Source organism: Cryptomeria japonica, chromosome 9, assembly GCF_030272615.1.
Source record: "Cryptomeria japonica chromosome 9, Sugi_1.0, whole genome shotgun sequence".
NCBI classification, from domain to species: domain Eukaryota; kingdom Viridiplantae; phylum Streptophyta; class Pinopsida; order Cupressales; family Cupressaceae; genus Cryptomeria; species Cryptomeria japonica.
The window spans coordinates 653371066-653393387 of record NC_081413.1 but is presented as its reverse complement, the minus strand read 5'-3'; the positions used below and the strand labels follow the sequence as shown (position 1 = coordinate 653393387).

At 35.6% G+C, this 22322-nt stretch overlaps 2 protein-coding genes and 1 pseudogene across 2 annotated transcripts; 2 read left to right on the top strand and 1 right to left on the bottom strand.

Annotated features, from left to right (window-relative positions):
* Nucleotides 1–8017: 8017 nt before the first annotated feature.
* LOC131858587 (protein DUF642 L-GALACTONO-1,4-LACTONE-RESPONSIVE GENE 2-like) lies at nucleotides 8018–9034 on the bottom strand. Its single transcript, XM_059211873.1, has 3 exons — nucleotides 8848–9034; nucleotides 8418–8562; nucleotides 8018–8333 (listed from the first exon to the last, which is right to left on the bottom strand). Exons 1-3 carry the CDS (start codon nucleotides 9032–9034, stop codon nucleotides 8018–8020), a joined length of 648 nt encoding a protein of 215 aa, XP_059067856.1.
* Nucleotides 9035–17067: 8033 nt separating this feature from the next.
* On the top strand, nucleotides 17068–19960 carry LOC131858586 (probable DNA-directed RNA polymerase; annotated as a pseudogene).
* A 226-nt stretch (nucleotides 19961–20186) lies between these two features.
* LOC131858585 (DNA polymerase-like) lies at nucleotides 20187–21608 on the top strand. Its single transcript, XM_059211872.1, has one exon. It carries the CDS (start codon nucleotides 20187–20189, stop codon nucleotides 21606–21608), a length of 1422 nt encoding a protein of 473 aa, XP_059067855.1.
* The last annotated feature ends 714 nt before the right edge of the window (nucleotides 21609–22322 follow it).

The following is a 22322-nucleotide window of genomic DNA, read 5'->3' as shown; positions in this document are numbered from 1 at the left end:
GAGGCAAACATAGATCATTTTCCACCTAAGGAACAAGGATTCAAGCCCAAACAAAGTAGCAAATGAGGTTTATAGTGAATTTCGCTCTGGACCCTTTGGAAGGGTCAGGAGCGAAATTCTCTTTTAGGCTAAAATCTTGATCTTCCAAAGCATCCCACTCCCTCTCAGGGCAAGAAAATACTAATTCCTCCTCCATCATGCCAACGCCTAGACAAAACAAGGAAGAAAACAAGAGATATAAGGATTTTTTCTCTAGACCCTTTGGAAGGGTCAGGAGTGAAAATCATGATTTAAGCTTGATTCTTGACTTTTCCAACTCCAATCCTCTTTGGGAGGAAAACATAGATCCTTCCTCTTGCATCTCCACCAAGATCCTGACTTTGGCCAAGGGAGAAATGAGTGTTTTCAAGAATTTCGCTCTAGACCCTTTGGAAGGGTTTGGAGCGAAATTCATCTTCTTGGCTAAAATCCTTCATCTCCTCAACCTCAAGTCGCTCCCTAAGGCTAGAACAAGTCAAACACTTCCATACATGCCTTAGAAGCTATGAACCTAGCCTTGACAAGTGAGAAATTGAGGTTTAAGAGGATTTTCGCTCTGGACCCTTTGGAAGGGTCATGAGCGAAATCCCTATTCTTGGCTAGTTTCTCACCTAGGTTCATCTCATTTTCACTCAAACTTGATCAATTCAACTTCCTTCCATCACAATCAAGACAATCCCTCATCCAACTGGGTCTAGGTAAGGTCAAACTAGGTTTTTAAGGCCAAGAGAAGGCTAAATGGAGGATTTCGCTCTGGACCCTTTGGAAGGGTCAGGAGTGAAATTCTCTTTCCAGGCTAGCCTTCATCATCCCAAGGCCTAAAAACTCTTTTCTAAGGCAAACATGCATCAAAACCTTACCAAACCATGCCTTAGAAGTTCCAATCTTGGTCAAGCTAAGGAGCAAAATAGAGGAAATATGAATTTTGCTCTGGACCCTTTGGAAGGGTCAAGAGCGAAATTCTAATTTTGAGCACATTTCTCCATTCGTTCAATTCCAATCCACCTCAAGAGGTAAGGATACGTCACCCCATACTTATCTATGCCATACAAACCAAGTATTCGACCATCTCCAAGGAAAATAGGTGTCCTTCAAGAATTTTGCTCTGGACCCTTTGGAAGGGTCAGGAGCGAAATTCTAATTTTAGCTCAATTCCTTCACTTTTGGTGATCATAAGCAACTCAAAGCCATGCCTAAGGACCTTTTCGACCTTGATCCACACTTGGCTAGATACAAAATTGAGAGGAAAAGATGGATTTTAGGAATTTTGCTCTAAACCCTTTGCAAGGGTCAGGAGCGAAATTCTCATTTTGAGCTAATCTTTCACTTGCTTCCTCCTTTCTTCATTTACACAAGTGTTTTTACCTTTATTCATGCCTAGGAAAGGGTTAGCTCAAAGCTTGGGTTAAAGTGGAGTGTCCTATGGAGAAATTCGCTCTGGACCCTTTGGAAGGGTCAGGAGCGAAATTCCTCTTTGAGCTCAATTCACCTCATTTTCAACTTGACTTTGCCCTAGGCTAGATTTTTTATTCATTTCCTTCCATGTCCTAGCCAAATTCTTCCCAATTCAGACCTCCAAAAGACAAAATTTCCTCATCAAAAATCAATGACCTCCTGATACCATAAGAAACAAGGGCAGAAACTAAGCTTAAGGGAGACTTTCAAAGAAACCCTAATTCGGGAGCATTGCGAACTCACCCTAACTTAAGCAAAGCCTGCTATCCAGCGATCCCCCTGACAGCACTCATCATGCAAAGGCTAATAGACACAACCCTAAAAGACCTAGAAAACAAACCCTAGAAAGCAAAAAAGTAGGGGTCCCCACTTGCAATGGGGCGATGTGTGAATACGTCACAACACATACCAAACCCTTAAGGAGAGGTACAAGTCGATCATCAATTAGTAATCTCTATTATCCTCCAACATTCCTTGAAGCTTCAATCATCTTTGCAATAATGATGAATAAAAAAACTGAAAACTTGACATATTGTAGATTATACTTTTGATTTTTCAACCTGTGTGATCAATTTGGTAGAGCTTAACTATCATAAAAAATGTATATGTAAATAAGGAAATCTAATAGTTTTTATATGAGTTGACTATTTTTAAAAAGATAACATAAAATGATCATAAACAAAAATTGAGACTAGATTCTATAACGTTAAGGATAACACTCAAAATATTAAAAAATTTTAAAAAATTTGGTTAGGTCCCACTAAAATAGGCTTTCTAAAAGGGGGATATGAGAACACAAGCTTGTGGACTTATATCAAGACCTAATTTTGGTGTTTGGTGATGATTAAATGTTAAATAAGATAATTACGATATAAAATAGAGTCAAACACATCACCTTGAGATTGGGGGTAAATTCAAGGCTATAAATGGTCTTAAAATGGTCTAGGAGAGTGAAAACTAAAGTGACTGCCAAGGAGAGTGTGAATTTGAGTTCCTAACTAAGGAGTACAATTTACAACACTACACACATGTTTAGTGGTTGACGTAGATTGGGTGAGTGGGCCACCATAGTATTATATTTCTTTAATGAGTGCATATGTGAAGAATGGCATGGGATGTGTTGTAACAAGTTTCGATACATGGGGAGTGCGCTAGAGGAGCTTGATGTTTAAAAAAAATTCATGGAGACTCTATAACTACATTGTAATATTTTGTTATTGAATAATAGCTAGATTGTGGACGCTTTTGGAGGATGCTTTTTTCTATTTTAAGGTGTTTCTTATGGCATATCTTGTGTTATCTTATGGCTTGTCTATATATCTTTGCATTATAATTATTTTATAATGCTTGTGTACATGGTTTTACTCTCGTGTATTTATGTAGGAAATAAATTAAACATTCTTAGTATTACACATTTATTTCTTAATAAGTGATATCAAAGCGTGATATCAAAGCTTTATTCATGATTGAGGGAGGTGTGAGCTCTCCAATTTTGTATAACATTTGTTTGAGTATATTTGGTGCAAAGTTGAATCCTTGACAATGTAAGAAATATTTGAAAAATTTCAAGATTTGATGCTTTTGTGTAGGTTGGTGTTTTGTAGAATAAGAGTATTAGATTTTTCAAATTTGTTATGCTTATTACATATTTGGGGTTTGAAAAATGTTTGACCAAAAGAGTTTTTTCGACGTATATTTCACACACATTGATTGCACATACATGTAAGTTACACAAGGCACTTCTATATATTCACCTTAATTTACTTTTAACATTTTCATATTTAATTTTCATTTTATGCATTTACCTATTGGTTATATGACAAAGATCTCAACTTTTTAACATCTCATATTTACACTTAGGGGCAATTTCTTGGGTCATTTAGAGTCATCATCATAGATTAGATTATATCCTAGAGTATAGGCACTTAGAGAATTTCTGATGATTAGATTATATCCTAGAGTATAGGCACTTAGAGAATTTCAATAGTATAAGAATTTAGTTTTAATTTTATCCAAATGTGCTATCTCTAATTTATATGTTTTTGAATCTTATTATAGAGACCATAGTGTCAAGGAAGTCAAATGATTTGGCTTGCATTTATCTTAGGCCCCAAATGTGTTTTTCAATACCACCAATTTTTCAAACACACTACACAAATAGAAAAAAATATTTCTAAACTAAACAAGAGAAAATAAATAATCCTTGTAGGAGAAAAATATCTCAAGACCATAACACAAGTGTGACCTAATCACAATTGTACACAAGTTTAGAGGAAATTTATTTTTGGTTCTATATCATTTTTCCAATATTAGACTTTAATTTTTAATTTTTTGTTGTCATTCCTCAATCAACAAAAGGTGTCAAAGATGATAGATAACATTTCATAATGTACAAAATCTCTTTTTCTCTCAATTATTTCAATTTCCTAGATGTTAATTTATTTAAATCTCAACTTATTAGAATGTGTTTAATTTAATTAGGGTTGGACACTTTAGATCTATTGGTTATATAATATTACAAACATATTTTATCATATCAAAAAAAAAAAAAGATTATTTACAAATTTACACCGTTATTCTCCATTAAAAATCATAAAATTTCTATAAACATCTTACATTTTACATAACATTAATATTAAAAGAATATTATAAACCTTCATTAAATCCAAAGTGATATTTTATTAAATAAGCACCATTCAACTCTATTTTAAAAGCAAGTAATTATTTTATTCAAATTTGAATAAACATAAAGTATGCTCCAAACCAAGATTAACTTCAACAATGCATTTAAAAACTCTCATTCCAATACTAATTATTTTGTCCAATTGTTCCCAAATTATAAAATTTTATTGGACTAATATCTTATGATGTATTAAAAACATCTCATACATAATATTGAGAAACTCCAATAGAAAAGGCTTTTGAGAAAAAAACAAAGAACAAAAAATTATCCTTATCCATTACTAATGTACAAATCCACACTCTCGTAGAATCTTTACTCCTACATACTTACAAATTCACAAATTTGATTAACAACTAAATAACTAAATTTAAAAAAGTAAAATTAAAAACAAAATTAAGAAAGTAGAGAGAAAAATATCGTTTTCATATTATGAATACTTTTCAAGCATCATGGTGGTTGCTTGTGGATTAATTTCAGGATCGCTTGTAAAAGTGGAACCATCAACAACTTTTAGACCAACAACATCTTTGACCTTATATGTCTCATCAATCACAGAACCAATATTAGACCCTTCATGAAAATGTCACATAGTGGCAATATTATCTTGACAAAATTTTCCCCATGGCTACATCATCTTTATTTATTACTAGGTAGACTTGGCCCAATGAAATGTAGTTCATTTATGTCACTAGTTTTATTATAGGCAAAATTGTAAATAAAATTTATTCCATAGATGTTATACATTACCTTGAGTCCTTGCACACATGTATGTATATCTTCAGGCGTAGAATAGTAATTATAACAAACAAAAGGATTGTCTCTAAGATCCTTGCTACTTAGACTTAGATTTTCTCTCCATAAGGAAAAAAACACTTTCAAAAAAATTCCATTAGCATATTTGGTTATGAAAATCAAGTCATTTGAGGGAACTTTCAACACAAAGCTACTATTATATATGTAAAGCTGAGATTTATTCAAAATATCCACTACTTGTATGGTAGAAGTATTGAATGGTGTAAGGGATTCTATTGCTATTGTTGTACGAATATTATCCTGGATCCATTGTTTTACAAAAGATACATTTTTAAGGACGGATATATTTAATTTTTTAAGATCTTGGGAATGACCTATTCCACTTAACAGGAGTATTTAAAGACTTCATAAACTTTCAGTTGATGGTTGTACCTCATTGCAATGATAAAACATTAATGGTGTTGATGATAAGAACATTAATGGTAGTTCTTATCAAGTATTAATCAATGATTCATCACATTGCAGTGAGTAATTCTGTCAGCAAGAAATTTAAAAAGTCTTTATCTTCTGCTTTTAAACGGAATAGGTCTCTCCCGAGATCTAAAAAAATTAAATATATTTGTTCTAAAAAATGTAACTTCAATAGGCCAAAAGATCCAAGATAATCTGCATACAAAAATAGCAATAGAATCTTGTATAGCATTCAATACTTCTAGCATACAAGTAGTAGGAATTTTGAATAAATCTCAGCTTTGCATATATAGTAGTAGTTTTGTGTTGAAAGTTCTCTCAAATGATTCGATTATTATAACCAAATATGGTGGTGGAGTTTTTGAAAAAGTAGTTTTTCCCTTATCAAAAAGAAATCTAAGTCTAAGTAGCAAAGATCTTACAAACAAATCTTTATATTCATTATAATTATTATTCTATGTCTGAAGATATATAGACATATGTGCAACGACTCAAGGTAATGTATGACATTTGTGAAACAAATTCTATTCGAAATTTTGTCTAGAATAAGTCTAGTGGCATAAATGGATTACATTTCATTGAGTCAAGTTTACCCAATAATAAATCAGATAATGTAACCATGGGCAACTTTTGTAAAAATAATATTGCCACTATGTCACATTTTCATATAGGGTGTGATATTGGTTTTAAGATTGACGAGACATACAAGGTGAAAGATGTTGTTAGTCTAAGAGTTGTTGATGGTTTCACTTTTACAGTCCTGTAATTAATCCACAAGCAACCACCATGATGTTTGGAAGGTATTCATAACATGAAAATGTTATTTTTCTCTCTACTTTCTTAGTTTAATTTTTAATTTTAATTTCTTAAATTTAGTCATTTAATTGTTATTAATCAAATTTGTGAATTTGTAGGTATGTAGAAGTAAAAATTCTACAGGAGCGTGGATTTGTATATTAGTAATGGATAAGGATAAGTTTTTGTTCTTTGAATTTTTCTCGAAATCATTTTCTATTGAAGTTTATCAATATTATGTACGGAGTGTTTTTTAATACATTATAGGATATTAGTACAATAAAATCTTATAATTTAGAAACAATTAAACCAAAATGACTGGTATTGGAATGAGAGTTTTTAAATGTATTAGTCCACTATTAATTTTAGTCAGGGTACACAACTTGAATACTCATCGCTTTGTGTCTCCTATCATAAGGTTAAGGCACTTGTCATAATCCTATGATATACTATGTATAACCTCCTCGTGGTCTGACAAGTAGGTTCTGATGGTGTGATGAAAGTTTAAGTATTCGGTCAACTACTGAGAGGGGGGTGAATCAGTAGAGATAGAAAAATTGATACAAACTTTACCAATCTCAAAAATCAATCTCTCAAAGTAAACTTAGAACTATCAATGAAATACCACTGTCAAGATAAAAACTCATTAGATAAACCGGTTGACTGTTACAACAAATTAACAATAAACTTCTTCATATCTCAATGCTTTCGGTTATCATGACTTATCAAAATAGTTAAGTAGTTAAGTAAATAAACCATGAAAACATAACCACAAAAACATTCACCACTTGACACAAATATTTTTGACATGAAAACCAAAATAGGTACAAACCACAATGAGATGAGACTCACAAGATAACTATCTGAACTCTTCTGAAGTTCGCCCTGTTAGGAGCCTAGCCTATTAAAGCTTTACAAAAAGTCTTGTTAAGAACTGATCCTGTTAGAAATCACCCGGTTAAGAGATTGACTACAAATATCTTGTTAGAAGCAATACCCTATAAGGAGTAACCTCGGTAGAGGATTTGAAAATCCATTCTAATGGACCACCTTGTTAGAGGATTTGAATAGCACCAAGCTTGTTAGAGCTTACCCGGTTAGGGGATTTCAATTCTGTTGTAATTGTTAGAAAACAACAGGTTTTTGCTGATCTTTCTAAATAGCACTACACTTTCTTTATCAGATCCATTTCATGCTCCTATCTGCCTTACTCAAATTGCAGATACATCATCCAATTCAGCAACCACACACTCAACTGAACTGTGTTTATCTCTTTGCCAACTCATTAAACTAAACAACTTCATCGACCTTAAATACAAATCAATCAAGTCGTTAACAACAAAAACCTAATTCTCATTGAGATTACAAACAAATTGGTTCAAGTATGACCATTGGATTACATAGCAATCTCTGCACATCAATCAAGAAAACCTTGATCGTCGCTTCATCGAACTTAGTAACTCATCACGCGCTTTGCATTAGATGCAATACATTTGCTCATTCCCTAGACAAAAACCGTTATAACTCACCAAAATCTCTTGGAATTGTCTTCATACGATAATCATACGTGTCATAATCATTACTGCTCATCATCAGATCATAAACCAATATAACCAATTCACCAAACTTAATCAGTTAGGGTTTATCAAAAACAATAGGTAGGGTTTACACTGGTTATCGGTTCTCACAAATTCTTCCTACCAGTTACAGTAACAATATTATAACAATATCAACAATATCATTACCAGTTAATTAACATCAATGACAACATAACATATCATTAATGCAATCTTCATGCAAATGCCAACATCTTCAAGCTACTCATGGTCTAACAAGTACTTTAATTTGATCGATAATAGGGCCACACAAAGAATTGTTATCTAGCATTTTCGTGTTGTAATATAGACTGTAGAGGGCAATCTTAGTGTTCTTAGAGTTCGCCATGAAACTAAGATTGAAGACCTGAAAAGGGTCACTCATGATAGAGTTGTTATTAGCAACTTGTGATTGATCCCTTACGAGGGCCATCACTGCAAGGGGTTTCTGGCATTTACCCACTACATCTCCTAACAAAAATTTGAGATTGTATGTTCTTCTTGTGGCTGTTTTTATGGTCTGTGAAATGGAGCATTGATTGCTTGAGAAAGAAAGAAAAAAATTATATTATTGTCACAAATTTTCAAAATGGATTAACAGATCTTTGCAATGGACTGTTTCATGCCTGAGAGCAAGTGTATGACCCTCTTGCTTTCTGGAACAGAGAAAACGATTAGAGTCTATGTATCTCACAACCTTGCTTGATTCTACAATCCAACTAGGTAATAGAGATGTTTCATGGTTAAGGTTGAGAGGTAAGATGACTCTCACTGAAGAGTTTGGGAACATGAAAGGACCCTTTTCGAAATCTCCATTTATCACCAAGTTTTGTGCAAACACAGAACATAAAAAATTTAGCTTCTTTGGTGAAATAAAAGTTGGGCAAAATTTTTATAGTGGTGAACAATTTTTATTGCAACTAAAGATACGTTCCACTTGAATGAGAGAAAAAGGATGGAACTATATCCCACAATGCTGGCATTCCATGAAATAGCAGTTCTTTGAGGTCACTTGCCTTGTCAATTCTTCCACATTTTACATACACATCTACATGCCAGTTGCAACTAAAACATCTGACAATGTTTCTTTTTCCGTTGTGCTTCTATTTGTGTCCATACCCTGTTCTAAAGCTCCCACTTTGTCAAGAGTTGTGGAATTTGTCTTTACGCATGCCAAAGGCATTTTCTTGAAAGTTCCTAGAGCTTTTTCACCAAACCCATTTTGGGCATTTCCTGCAATCATGACATTAATGGATGCTCTATTTTCTCACCATTCAAACGTGTGGTTGTCTGGAAGCTCAAAATCTTCTCCAAATTAAACTACGCTTTTGGTTTTTGTTTCTATATGTATTCCATGTGTGGTTAAAAAAACACAACAGCTAGGGTTTTAGCAGTACTGCGTTAGGGTTTCAACACTAGCATGCGGGATTCAATGGCAGCAACGAAGTAACGGCTGGAAGAAACATTTACAGTTTTAGAAATCCACAAGACCATTGTCGAAAAATGCACGCTAAAGTGGGAAGAACTCTCAGACCACTATGTTTCCCTCAAATAAACCCTCGATAAAAAAAGACCAAGAATTGGGAGAGAGAGAAATCGCTGGAACTCAAGAGAGAAAAAAAACAGAAATTAATCCGCGTGGGGTAAGAGAAAAAATGTGCAGTCGAAGCCATTGAGAAGGTTTAAAGTGGTTTCTCAAAAGTCAGATTTGTGTTGTTATGTGGCTGAACAGCGTCTTGAATTTCAAAATCAAAACTACATTCATAGGTGCATGCTAAATAAGGGACTAGCAAAGTGAAATCCAAAATCAGTTTTTGTGTATTTAAGTGCACCCCTAACTGAAGGAATATCCTTTTAAAGATAAAAATTGATTTCACATAGTCAAGTACACACCTCTGTAAAGGATATTCAGTTTCAAATTGACAAACACACACCTGGGGAAGGAAAAAGTCACCAACAATTTTGTAGAAAATTGTACTGTTAGGTGCACACCTCAATGAAAGAAATTTAATATCCAAATTGAAGACAGATTTGCACAGACAAGTGCACGCCAAGGGAAAATAGTCGGTAAATTTAAAAAGCGTTTGTATGTACTGGTGCATACCAGATTGAAGAAAAAACAATTCCAAACAGTAAGTCCAAAATTGCATTATGAGACAGATACTTGACAGTAGCAGAATGATTTTCACTTTTGAAAGGAGGTTTCATACACGTGTGTGTGCTCCTGTAAAAGAAGGCCAACTAAGTTTGTAAAAAGCTTCAAAACACATATAGAGGTGCATGCCTATCAACAGCTGAAGGTTTTGAGAAAAACATTTGGAAATTCAGTCATTTTAAAACAGGAGAATGACAGCAACCTTCATGATTAGCAGTCATCCACAATACTGATCTTCATCAAGACACCTGATGATATCAGCATACTTTTCACCAAATGCCTGATTATATCAAATTCGGTAGGTTTTTCAGGGTATAGTTTGCTAGGCAATTGTATCATCTGCTAGGGGATGCTTCTTTATAAGGAGGCAACTTATTTTGTCATATTATAATGTTATTTTTAAAAGAGATACAAGGTTGCTAGAAGATACGACAACCGTGTCACAAAGTCTTGTTCACTCAAAAAGGGTATTGTGATTCTTCACATTATTCAAGATGTTTGGCAAACTAATTGCATTACCAGCAGGGTATGCAAAGACGTAATTAAGTTAAACAAGGGAATTTAACAAATGAAAAATTCATAGATGCACTTGAGTGCTTTGAAATTGGAATCATGCCAACCATGCTCTAGGGTTTGACTAGTTTGTATAGTGTATTTTTTGCACTCTATTTAAAAATCATTTTTTGTATTCAAATGTGCTTATTTAGCTGGCAGACTATGTTTTCATAAGTTTTTCAAATGCCCTTAGGTTGCAGATGTCTGGCTCTTCTGGGAAGCTTTGTCCTATGTTCAATTCTTTCCCACAATATTGTATACTTTATGAGAGGTATGCACTTGAGTGGGAAGGTGGATACCTTTCTTTTTCTGAACATTGATTGGCTATTTGGCCAGAGCTGTCAAAAAATGGGGACAGGGAAGCAGCTCTCTTTAAGTATAGTATTCCAAGCGCAAGAAATATTCAGGCAATCATTCATCCGTTAAGGAGCTGAGATTTTAATTTTGATCAATGTTTTCAGCATGACTGGAGCGCTTGTCACAGTGGCCTCAGTTGAAGGAGGCTTCCAGACTGGTTCGGATCATGTGAAGTTAGTAGCAGACAAATTCATTTCAGAGTATGTATGTCAAATTATGTCACAAAATGCAATTTTGTATTCATGTTCAGTGAAGAAAATATTTGGAACAAATTCATTGAGTCATGATCAAGTTCAAATATTATAAAAAACTTTTTTTATTAAAAACTTACTAAAATCTAATAAACATGTCAACATTAATTAAAATTAAATATAAATCATTTTAAATTAATCATAAAATTTAATAAAAATAACTTTATTATAAAATCTTTTCAATTATTTTTTTACCATAAAACTTAACAATTTATTATTAAATACTTGAAATATTATTATGAATAATAATTTATAAATATGAAAACTAACATTTATTTAAAAACTTAAAATATTAATCAATACAAAGTAGTAAAATTATAAGCTCATGCACACGGTTGTCCCTATGGAGAAGATTCACTCTCCATGAGTTACATTTCAGCAGCCACAATGGACTATCAACTAATATTGACAACACAAACAGTTCTTTTGTGTGGCTGGGGTCAATTTTGTGAATAGGGAAAGTGTATCAACATTAGTCTATTTATTTATAATAGCAAGGGCAGGTTTCAGCGTTCCCGGTTTACAAGTTGGGCTCAAGCAACAAAGTAAATAACTATTCATTGCAGCATATATATAAATTATTAAATAGTCAATAACCTTGAATGCTCAAGAACCTCAGATAAATAAGCGTCTAACTTAAAACTATGTCTTGTTGGAAGCCCAATTAGAATACTTGACCTTATTTACTTATTGGTAAACACAACGCCAAGGATTCTTGAGTGCAGCCTCATTAATGGTGGGATGCTCCTAGTGATTGTTAACATTTGAATTTGTTGCCTTAATCCTTTGCAAACTTTGAGTGAATCACCCAATGAACAGCAGCAAATTCAATAATAGTATATAGCACCCTAGTATAATGTGGGATCAGGAGGAGGAGATTGTATTTTGTGTATTTTTTACCTAAAAGAGGAGCAAGAAGATAAAAGGGAAGAGCGGGGAAAGGAAGGAGAATGGGAAAAAAGAAGAAGCCTTGCGTTAACCAAAAAAAATAGAGGACCACATCAATAATTCAAAAAAGTGTAAAGCAGGAGCATGCAACTAATTCAAAGCTTCATCATTCAAACTGTAGCATCGGGATAAAAGAGAGAGAGAAAATTGAAACATGAGATGAAGCTTCAAATGACTCACTGAATATATTTAAATTCCATTCAACAAACTGAAAATCAGATTTTGTAAAACAGGAAATTACCACACACTCTAATGGGCAACATTGAGTTCTATTCTGTCAAAAGTTGCATATCATTAACACTATAGAAAAAATAACAAACAAAATTTAAAATTACACAAAAATAGAGGAGAACAGTTACCGATATTTGGACAAAAACTTCCAATCCTAGAAGGCCCTGAAAAAACTTCCAACATCTGAAATCTCCCCTAAATTCATCACATGGCATGGGGGAAAGTTTTGCATGACAATTTCAATCTGTTTTCCCAATCACATCCTCGGTTTCAAATTGAAATAATTGCATGTCTAGGTCCGTAGTAAAATATATTTGTACATTTTTATAATTGATCAATTTAAAAGAATTAAATACATCTCACATGTGCAAAAACAAATACAACTTATAGTGGACCCTTTTAATGACATAAAGTACATAATGAACCTTTCCTAGCAGATAAATTTACTCCAAATAAGAAGCATAATAGCTCTTACTCCCTCATCAAAGCACCACAGATCCGCCAATCTTTTGAGAAAGAATCTCCATATTCCAGTGTGCACTAAGGAATGAATGAATCACTGGACTTCTGTTTGGTGTTTGGAAAGGGAGCCCAAAATTGGAAAAAGCTTTATACCTTACTGCAAGAAGAAAGGCACAGCCATCTATCTGGAAGGCCAGAGAAAGGCACAGCCATCTATCTGGAAGGCCAGAGAAGATGAGAGGCAATGATAATGCCCTTTTCTTGTCAAGTGGCACAGCACTCACACAAATGAATGACTCGGTAATTTGTTACGGGATATGGGACCCAACTATACTCACACACCCGAGGTACAGTCACTCTTTCAAGCAACTGCTCCTTTAAGTTTTCATTATGGCAAAAATGATTTTGACCAGCTTAATATGACAATAAGAACAATAGACCACTTGATGATACGTGAACAAGTAAAGTATTATTACTATTAGAAAATTTTGGAATTGTTAAATTAGAAATTTCAAAATATAAGTATTACTGTATAACCTTTTTAAATAAATAGAGGCTATTACAAGGTCACCTCCTATTTTACTATTGAGGAGTTGAGGACAAGAAGAACTATAGATTAAATGGTTGCATGATATCGAACCAAAAGTGCACATCAATTATCTTGGTCAATTGGATAGATTGGTGTAGAATCATTGCATGAGTTAACTCACTCAATTATTTGAACTTGATACATAATTAGGTGTCTTCCCCTTAAAATAATCACTTAGCAATGCAAACTTCTAATCTCTCGTACAAGAGTCAGATAACAACCTGCATGGACTGTCGAACACAAGCCTTTGGCACGGATCTCAAGGAAAAGTCAAGGTGATGCCAAAGGGATGCACAAACTCACATTCAGGCATGTCCCTAAAGTTTGGTCACTGTTTAATGTGCTCATAGGCTATTTCATGGGGCACTAAACACCCTAGATGGTAAAATGTGGGGTCTTTACAAGCTCAAAATGGGTACCTCTATTGTTTATACTTTATTTAAATGGCATAAATGAGGGAAAGAAGAATTGCAATTGTTCATATTAAGCTGACGAATGCTTTTAGCTTCTTCACACAATTCGCATAAAATTGAGGATTTTTTACTAGGTGACCCACTGACCATCAAACTTGCATGCAACAATAGAGGACTCTGAATTCATCATTGAGCCATATAGAGGTCAACTAATAGCCACCTCATGGCATCCTCACTAGAGTCAAATGTGGCTAAATCCATATTTAGTATTCACCCATTATTGCCTTAAGGTCACACAACTAGCTACTTCTAATCATGATGATCCTATTTTGACTCAGTCCCAAAGGTGTTATAATTTTTCGTTGTTATAAATTTATAATGGATCTTTTATTACTTCAGAGAACAAAAGAGTCATATCAATCTAATAGCAAGATTACAAGGAAAACGCTCTCCCTAAAAAATCTAGCCAAACTATCTACGCCTTTTATAATTTATACCCAAAAGGCATTGACTTGACATCTTTACAAAACACTTCTAAAACCATTGACTTGACATCTTTACAAAACACTTCTAAAACCAAATCTGCTTCAAAATCCCAACTCTCCTAAGATGAAATCCTGAAGAGGAAGAATCCTCATAAATTGTAGACTTCCACCTTGGTCACCTGAAGTTTCAATAGCATTCAACCAAACTGTATGCCATAAATATTTTCAGCTTTCCCTTATCATTTAAGTGTTACCAAGGAAAGATCCTCTCCAACAAAGGGAAGCGTTGGGCATAGAGGAACTTCAGCTTGAAGCCATGCAGGTCTTGACTGTAGAGCATCTCCAAATGCCATGAACAACAATTACTTCTCTACCAAAATATCTACATAGAGAACCGGAACCACAAGTTTTGAAGCTGTCTTGACTGCACAACTATAGTGGAGAATCAACCACCCAAACCTTTTACTTGAAAAAGGCTCATGATTTCCAAATACACGGGCACCTCACTAACTCGGAGATATTGGAGCTTGATGAACAGGGCACATCATTAGGGCCAGGGCACATACAGAAGGAGTAAAGCCTTCATTTTGTAGGAGACATACTTTTCCATACAAACATCATTGAAGCAAGTTCCTGTTATCAGAACAATCAATTTTCCAAATCCTCGCCAATTTTCAGTCATAAGCAACAAAAATGGCTCTCCAAAGCATTCCAGAAACCTCAAGCATGAAGATATGCACTGTAACAAGCTGCCAACTCATAATAGGTAAAGAATATTGAAGCATTATCAAAAATCAAACAAATTACTCTTGAGATCATTTTTCTGTAAATATGTTAATAACTCTTCAGAATGCTCAGAACATCAACATTGAACAAGTGAGAAAAAGTGTGAGCATGTGGACTGTCATGGTCATAAGTGAGACACTAATGAAGAACTAGAAAACTTTTCCACAACTATTACCACCCAACGAACTAGTAGAGACTGTGAGGAGCCTCTGAAAGTTGATCCGCAATTTTAGAGTGGATATACATGACTTATACAAGCCCAATTAGAGCAAAGCCAGCATTCATAGGCAGTCATAAGAAAATTCTGATCTGATTTCTCCAGTAAGCCATGGTGATGACCCATTTCAGGAACAAACTCTGCTGGGATGCAGTTATCGGAGGCCAGAAGATCCCAATGATCCAGAGATGACCCCATCCCTTCAAACAATACATTTCCAACAGTTTTCACCTCTGTGCACCCAGCAACAGAGTGTTCCCTGCCAAAGAGGCTGTTGGTTCAAAAGATTCACTAGGACATACCACATGGCAAACAGAATGAACCAAATAGAAAATTCCTTGAATATCCCGAAAGATACTCCTAAAATAACACCCAAAGAAAACTATATGTCCTTGGGAGTTTGAATGAAATTGACAATGTCAATCCAAAAATTAGTTTTCTTCTTTGATTTTTCTACGTTAACTATCCCAGTTTGTTCTTTTGGTTGAGGACTAATATCCACACGTACAGAGCTATGAGTTCTCTTCTTAAGTCATTTGAATAAAATACATGGGATGGAGGTTCCTTGCTGAAAATCCAAGTTTGGTCTTTCCTTTGAGGATTCATATACACCAGTATGAAATCATGAGTTCCTTTCTTACCAATTCCTGGTGTCTTCATACTATAGCAAGTCTATAAAAAATGTGCCAGTGCACATGTAAAGAAATTATGAGTTCCATTTTACCGGCAGAGGTCGGAGTGAACGCGGATTAACAGCAACACAAAAACATGAATTTAACAATTTGAGAAATATATCAAAAAACCAATACAATTATGTAATAACTGGGACATGCCTGTATGACAAAATCCAGGTTTCAAACTTGTAGACAAGCTATTCACCAAAATCCCGCCAAGGAATTTCGTCATATATCTAGTCCTTAAGTGAAACTGTAATCCAAATACTCTTCAACCCGAGAGAAAATGCTAGCTAAGAAATATGACAAAACCTAGTAACAGCGACACAGCCATTAAAGAACAACTACATCCAACTTCAAGCATGGAGTTATTGTGGGATTTTATCCTGGGCAGAGGTGAGCTGATAAAACTATCACCATTAGACAGTAGAACCGCGGGATTTCTAAATTCAAACACTCTATAAATAAGTATGGTTATGATAGTTACCAGGAGGAGGAACAGAAACAAATGCTTCAGCTCTCCTGATGAGCAAAACCTTTCCCTGGCCATTTCCTGGTTTCTTTGGATTTCGTATGGTTTCTTTGGATTTCGTATGTTGGTATTGATGATTCCGAAAGTTCTAACCATTGTATATACATACGACTGCTGGTTTGAACGGCGGAGCTTTCTGTGCTTTGAATACATAAGAATTTGGTGGCAACATTTGATCTGCAAAAGCCAAAAAGGTTGTCTATTATCGATTCTGTTTTAATTTGACGGGTATAACTCCCGTTCCCCCAAACTCCTTAGAGCAAATTTCCAAACCTGAAAGGTATAGATTCAATCCAAAGAGTTTGGAGTGCACTGCAATAGACGTATATTGCATGTACACAAGGGAAATTATACAACTAACCTCTCCTCTCGTGTTGGTCCTTTCTCTCCCGGATGCAAGAGTACCAGTCAAGTCATTGTCGAGAGAGTCCGGGGATAAGGCCGGATGGACAGCCTTAACTTACTCTATAGAGTATGCCTCTGGTCAGGGGCATTTTTAGGACCAAGGGTAAGGACACGGCTGGATTGGTACTTACTTACTCGGCCTGGACGCTGCTGGCCAGCGATATATGGCTTGGATGATGCTAGCCATAATGACAAATGGATTATACTAACTATACAATGATTAAGTTGACTATTCAATTGCCAGGCATGGCAGTAAATATGTGGCCAGGCATGGCCAAAAACATGCTACTGGTTCTGTTCGTAGGATATTCTTCTGATGCAGGTGGACAATTTTATGATAATGGTGGCAGCGGTGGACAATTTTATGATAATGGTAGGAGATATAATTCAGAAAGTGCAAATTATTCAAGTAAGGAACGAACTATTGATTTATTCTGGAAGAATTTATACAGAAAGATTGAGTCTATCCCTAGCTCTAGTGATAAGGTGTCTAATGCTACTATGTATCAGCATGAAGTTATCAAATTATTGCTTCAATCGAAATCAATGAAACAGAACGGTGAATATTTTAGCCATAAAGAGTTGTTTGATTTACAGATACAAATCGAAGATCTTACTATTCACTTTGAAGAGAAGAGTGTGTTTAAAACTTATCCGAGCTTGATCAAACTATTAATTCGTCAAGATATGATTTCTGCTAAGCTCTATCTAAATAATAAGAGCGGCCTATCAGAACAGGATTTAACATATATTAATGGGTTTGGTCCATATACACTGGAGGCTATCATTATTCATGTACTAGGATCAGTTTACAACTGTGTACAGGATTTATCCGTCGTTAGGGTGTCTACTTTGATCCATCAGAAATTGATTTTATTGTATGAGTTCAAGCTGTTAATATGGGAAGGAAAGCCGCAGGTAAGGACAATGTTAAGTTATCTTCCAACCTAGAGCAGAATACAAGCAAAATTACTAGGGGTCATTATGCTATCGGGGTCGGCTTGGTAGAGTTCTTGCTTGAAAGAGGATTGATTACTTTGAAAACTGGTGCAAGCTATACGCGGGTATTACCAGTTTCTAAGATTAAGGGGTATATACTCAATTGTTACGCTATATGCAATTTCGACTTAAGTATCCTCCCAATTAAACTAAATCTTCCCATCGTTTAGAGTCGTTACCTTGGAAATCTAAGGTAGATGTACCTTCAACGTTTGTTGATATTGAAGGGGGTTACTTAAGCGGACTCACGGGAGACATCTCTAATAGGTTCCGTCTATTAACTTCTCGTGACTATAGCAATTTCTATATCAAGTTGAATTATCCACAGCGTATGTGTGAGATATTGAATAAACTTCAGTCTCAAGTCTTCGAGATAAACGATAATGTATTGTCGTTCATTATGGACAATCGTATTCTATTACAAGATGTAGGTATTCTTACGAATAGATGTCTGGCGAAGGTTAATCTACATGAGGCTTCTGACATATTGAGGTTCTGTTACTTCAATGACGAAGTTGTGAAGGAGGTGTGTAGCTGTCACGTCTTGTTAACAGAATTAGTTAAGCGAGTGCAGCGAGCTAGGTATGGAGAATTCGTATTAATTCTAGCGAGTGCATATGCAGGCTATAAATTCTATCTGCCAGCCTTCATGGACTTCCATGGTAGAATCTACCGCGTAGGTGTATTGCATTTCCACGAGCGGGATTTGGCCAGAAGTTTGATTATATTATCCTCAGATGCTAAAGCACCAGAACTAACCAAGCGTGATGAGATGTCTCTCGAAATTCAATTAGCATGTGCTGCAGCCTTTAAGTATAAGAAATTCTCCTTGTTAAATAATGCTTATAGCTGGTATATACAAAACAGGGAACAAATGATTGAATCAGACGAAAGTTTAATTCACTTAGCACTGAAAGCTAGTGATCCATTTCAGTTCATAGCCAAGGTTCTGTCTAACGAGAGAGTTACTGATATCGATAGAATTCGTGGTTTGAATAGGGTTCCAGTGACTCAAGATGCATCTGCGAGTGCTTATCAAATCATGAGTTACCTCTTGCTTAACGCTGAAATGGGTAAGCGAACAAATCTTATTCCGTCTCCTGAAAAGGTTATCCAAGATTTGTATTTGTGTTTGACAGATGAACTTTTGGAGTTCTTGCATTCAAGATTGGATAATAATAAGTATGCTATCATAGAATCTCGGTTAACAAGAAAGCTCATCAAACAACTCTTTATGCCATTACTATATGGTAAGACGGCTATAACCATGGCTAGTGATATTTGTGAGGCTTATGGTTCATTGCTCAGGTCGAAGGATTACTATCACATCGCTAAACTTTGCCATGAATTTTGGATCAATAAATATCCAGACATTGCCAATTTAATGAAGTTGATTAACCTAATTGGTTGGTTTTGTTCAGTCTTGGATCAACCAGTGCAATATAGTATACCGTACTTCACAACAGTGCAGGATTATATGCGTAGCAATAAAGCTTATATATGGGTTTATGATAGGGTGTGCAAGAAGAGACGGCGGGCTACTATCCGAGTGCCTACGTCGGTTAGGGATAAGCGCAAGACTCAAGTATCTACCTGCGTCAACTTTATTCATTAGAAAGATGCATTTATCGCTATGAAAGTGGTGGAGCAATTGACTTTCAGGAAAGCGCCGGTGTACACGGTACACGATAATTTCATAACAACAACTGTTTCCGCTGCTGTGGTTCCTACAATCTATACCAAAGTGTTTATTGACATGGGTCCTCCACTTCGAGTAATCAATGAATTTATTAGAATGAATCTGATCCTACCCGCCATAGGAGAGTTGTTGAATGAAGCATTCCCTTGGGACTATGATCCTATTCCTGGCGAGTATCTTAGATCTCTTTTAATATCTCTGGTACCTAAGGATTTGAGTGACAACGATAAGTCAAAATGGGATCAAAAGATTGATGATACTATGAGTTGTTACGATAAATATGTATATAATATTTGTGGTGAAGCTCTGCCAACAGATGCTGGGATGTGGCATGCTGAGAAGTGGAATGAATTTAATTCACTTCTCAAGAGCTGGGAGTCTCTCGGCTGTAACTACAGCTTGCACTTTTAGAGGATAAAATGAAAATAACCATGAAAAAATCCATGTTCGATGCTTATTTGAACCGTTTAAAGCTGTTAATCGCTTGGGAAAAATGCCGGGATCCATATGTAGGATTGAGAATAGCTGAAGTTGGATTTAAACCACCTTACTTGCAATGCGCTGATTATGAAATGATAGCATTGGCAGTACTGCGGCTGTTAATGAAGTACGCATACAATACTGAGTTGTTCCTAACATGGATGTATATGCTAAGATCTTGAAACTCTTAATTCAAAAAATAGAGGATTACGATAAAGCACTGCTATCAGGTATATTCATTCGAATTTATCTTAGAGGTATGCGGGATAAAGAGTTACCTCTTAGCTCCGATGAAATGGATGCCATAATTCTGCAATTAATGAATGTCGGCATAGATGGCTGTGGTGAACCACAAGAAGTGGAAGCTATGGGTAGGAAGAGTCGTTATCCCAATCATATACCTGCACTCAAACCTACAACTAAGGAAAGGAGGCCTTTCATCGTCGCTGATATGGAGACTATTCTGATCAATAATGTTCATGTGCCTTACGCTACGGGTTTCATAGCGCTTAGGCCGGGTGAAGATATCGGGGAGTATTCGGATGATGGCTTTGTTAAATATTTTAGTGAAGATAGCTGCTTCTTTATAGATGAATTTAAAGACAGGAGTGATCATATGTTGTTCAGCTTTCTAGAGCATTTAGCAATGGTTACTGCTCAAAATCAGATTCAAACGATTTACTTCCATAACTTCTCACGATTTGATGGTATTCTATTAATGAAATATTATGCTTCTCGTCCGGATAAGGGATACAACATCAAACCTCTCACGAGGAACCTTAAGCTTTACGAGTTATCAGTGTATAAGGGAAGGAAACGATTGTTCCGTCTAAGAGATTCATACGCTCTGCTACCTAGTAGTCTGGCTACATTGGCTAAGACTTTATGCCCGCAATTAGGCTCTAAAGGATCCATCCCACATGATGAAGTGCGAGTGTCGAATCTTATGGATCTTAGAGAACAACTCTTGGATTATATGATACAGGATATTCGCCTGTTAGGTGGTGTTATGCTTAAGGCTCAAGATATTTATTGGAATCAGTACAAAGTGGATATTGAGAATTGCTTGACATTCCCAACGCTAGCTATGACAATTTTTCGTACGAACTATTACAATCCTATTAGTTGGCCAATCCATATCCCAAGCAGGAACGAAGATACATTCATTCGCTGTGGGTATTATGGACGCCATGCTGATACGTATAAGCCATATGGTGAAAATTTGTACTACTATGATGTTAACTCATTATACCCATATGTCATGAAATCTTGTCCTATGCCTGGTGGTACGCCTGTATGGCATGCTAATTTGGAAGGCCAGGAATTGTCCAACTTGTATGGATTTATTGAGGCTTATGTAGTGTGTCCTAGTACCATTAAAAGACCATTCTTACCATATAGGGATCATAATGATACTTTACTGTTCCCAACTGGTAAATTCGTAGGCGCGTATTTCAGCGAAGAATTGATTTATGCACGCGACTTAGGTTACAAGATCTTCCCAATAAGGGGCTACTTGTTTGATAAGAAGCCTAGGCCTTTCGGCAGCTTTGTGACATCCATCTTCGAGAGAAGGTAAGAAGCTAAGCTATCCGGTGATGAAGCTATGGCTTATGGCTATAAGATACTCATGAACTCGCTCTACGGTAGATTCAGTATCAATCCCAAAAGTACTATAACAGAGGTATGCAATAGGGACATATATGACTATTTGACACATAAGGACAATTTGATCTTTGGGGACAAGCTGAGCAAGCAGTACTATATCGTATGCTACGTCAGCAATACCAGTAATGTCGAAGACAAAAACTGGAATCCTTCCAAGATCTCAGCTGTCCAATTGGCAGCTGCAATTATAGCTCATTCTCGTATTCATATGTACAAATACATTTCCAGACCCGATTGCTACTACACGGATACAGACTCTACTATTCTAGGAAGCCCTCTTCCAGATGATGATGTCTCTCCCTTCGAATTAGGCAAGTTAAAGATTGAGCACTTTGTCAAGAAAGGTATCTTCTTAGCACCCAAAAGTTATACCCTAATAACCGAAGAAGCTGGTGATATTATCAAACACAAAGGCCCAGCTAAAGACTTAGTCAATGTTGATTGGTTCGAGTCACAATACGCTGATCTATCCTGAACTCAATAGATCACCGTCGAATCCAACTTCAGAATCGATTGGCATACTCTAAACATCGCAAAATAGTCATACCAAATAAACCTCGGTATCAAACTAGGCAGCAAAAGGGAACCTATCTATGATAATAACAATGTCTGGGTAGACACACAA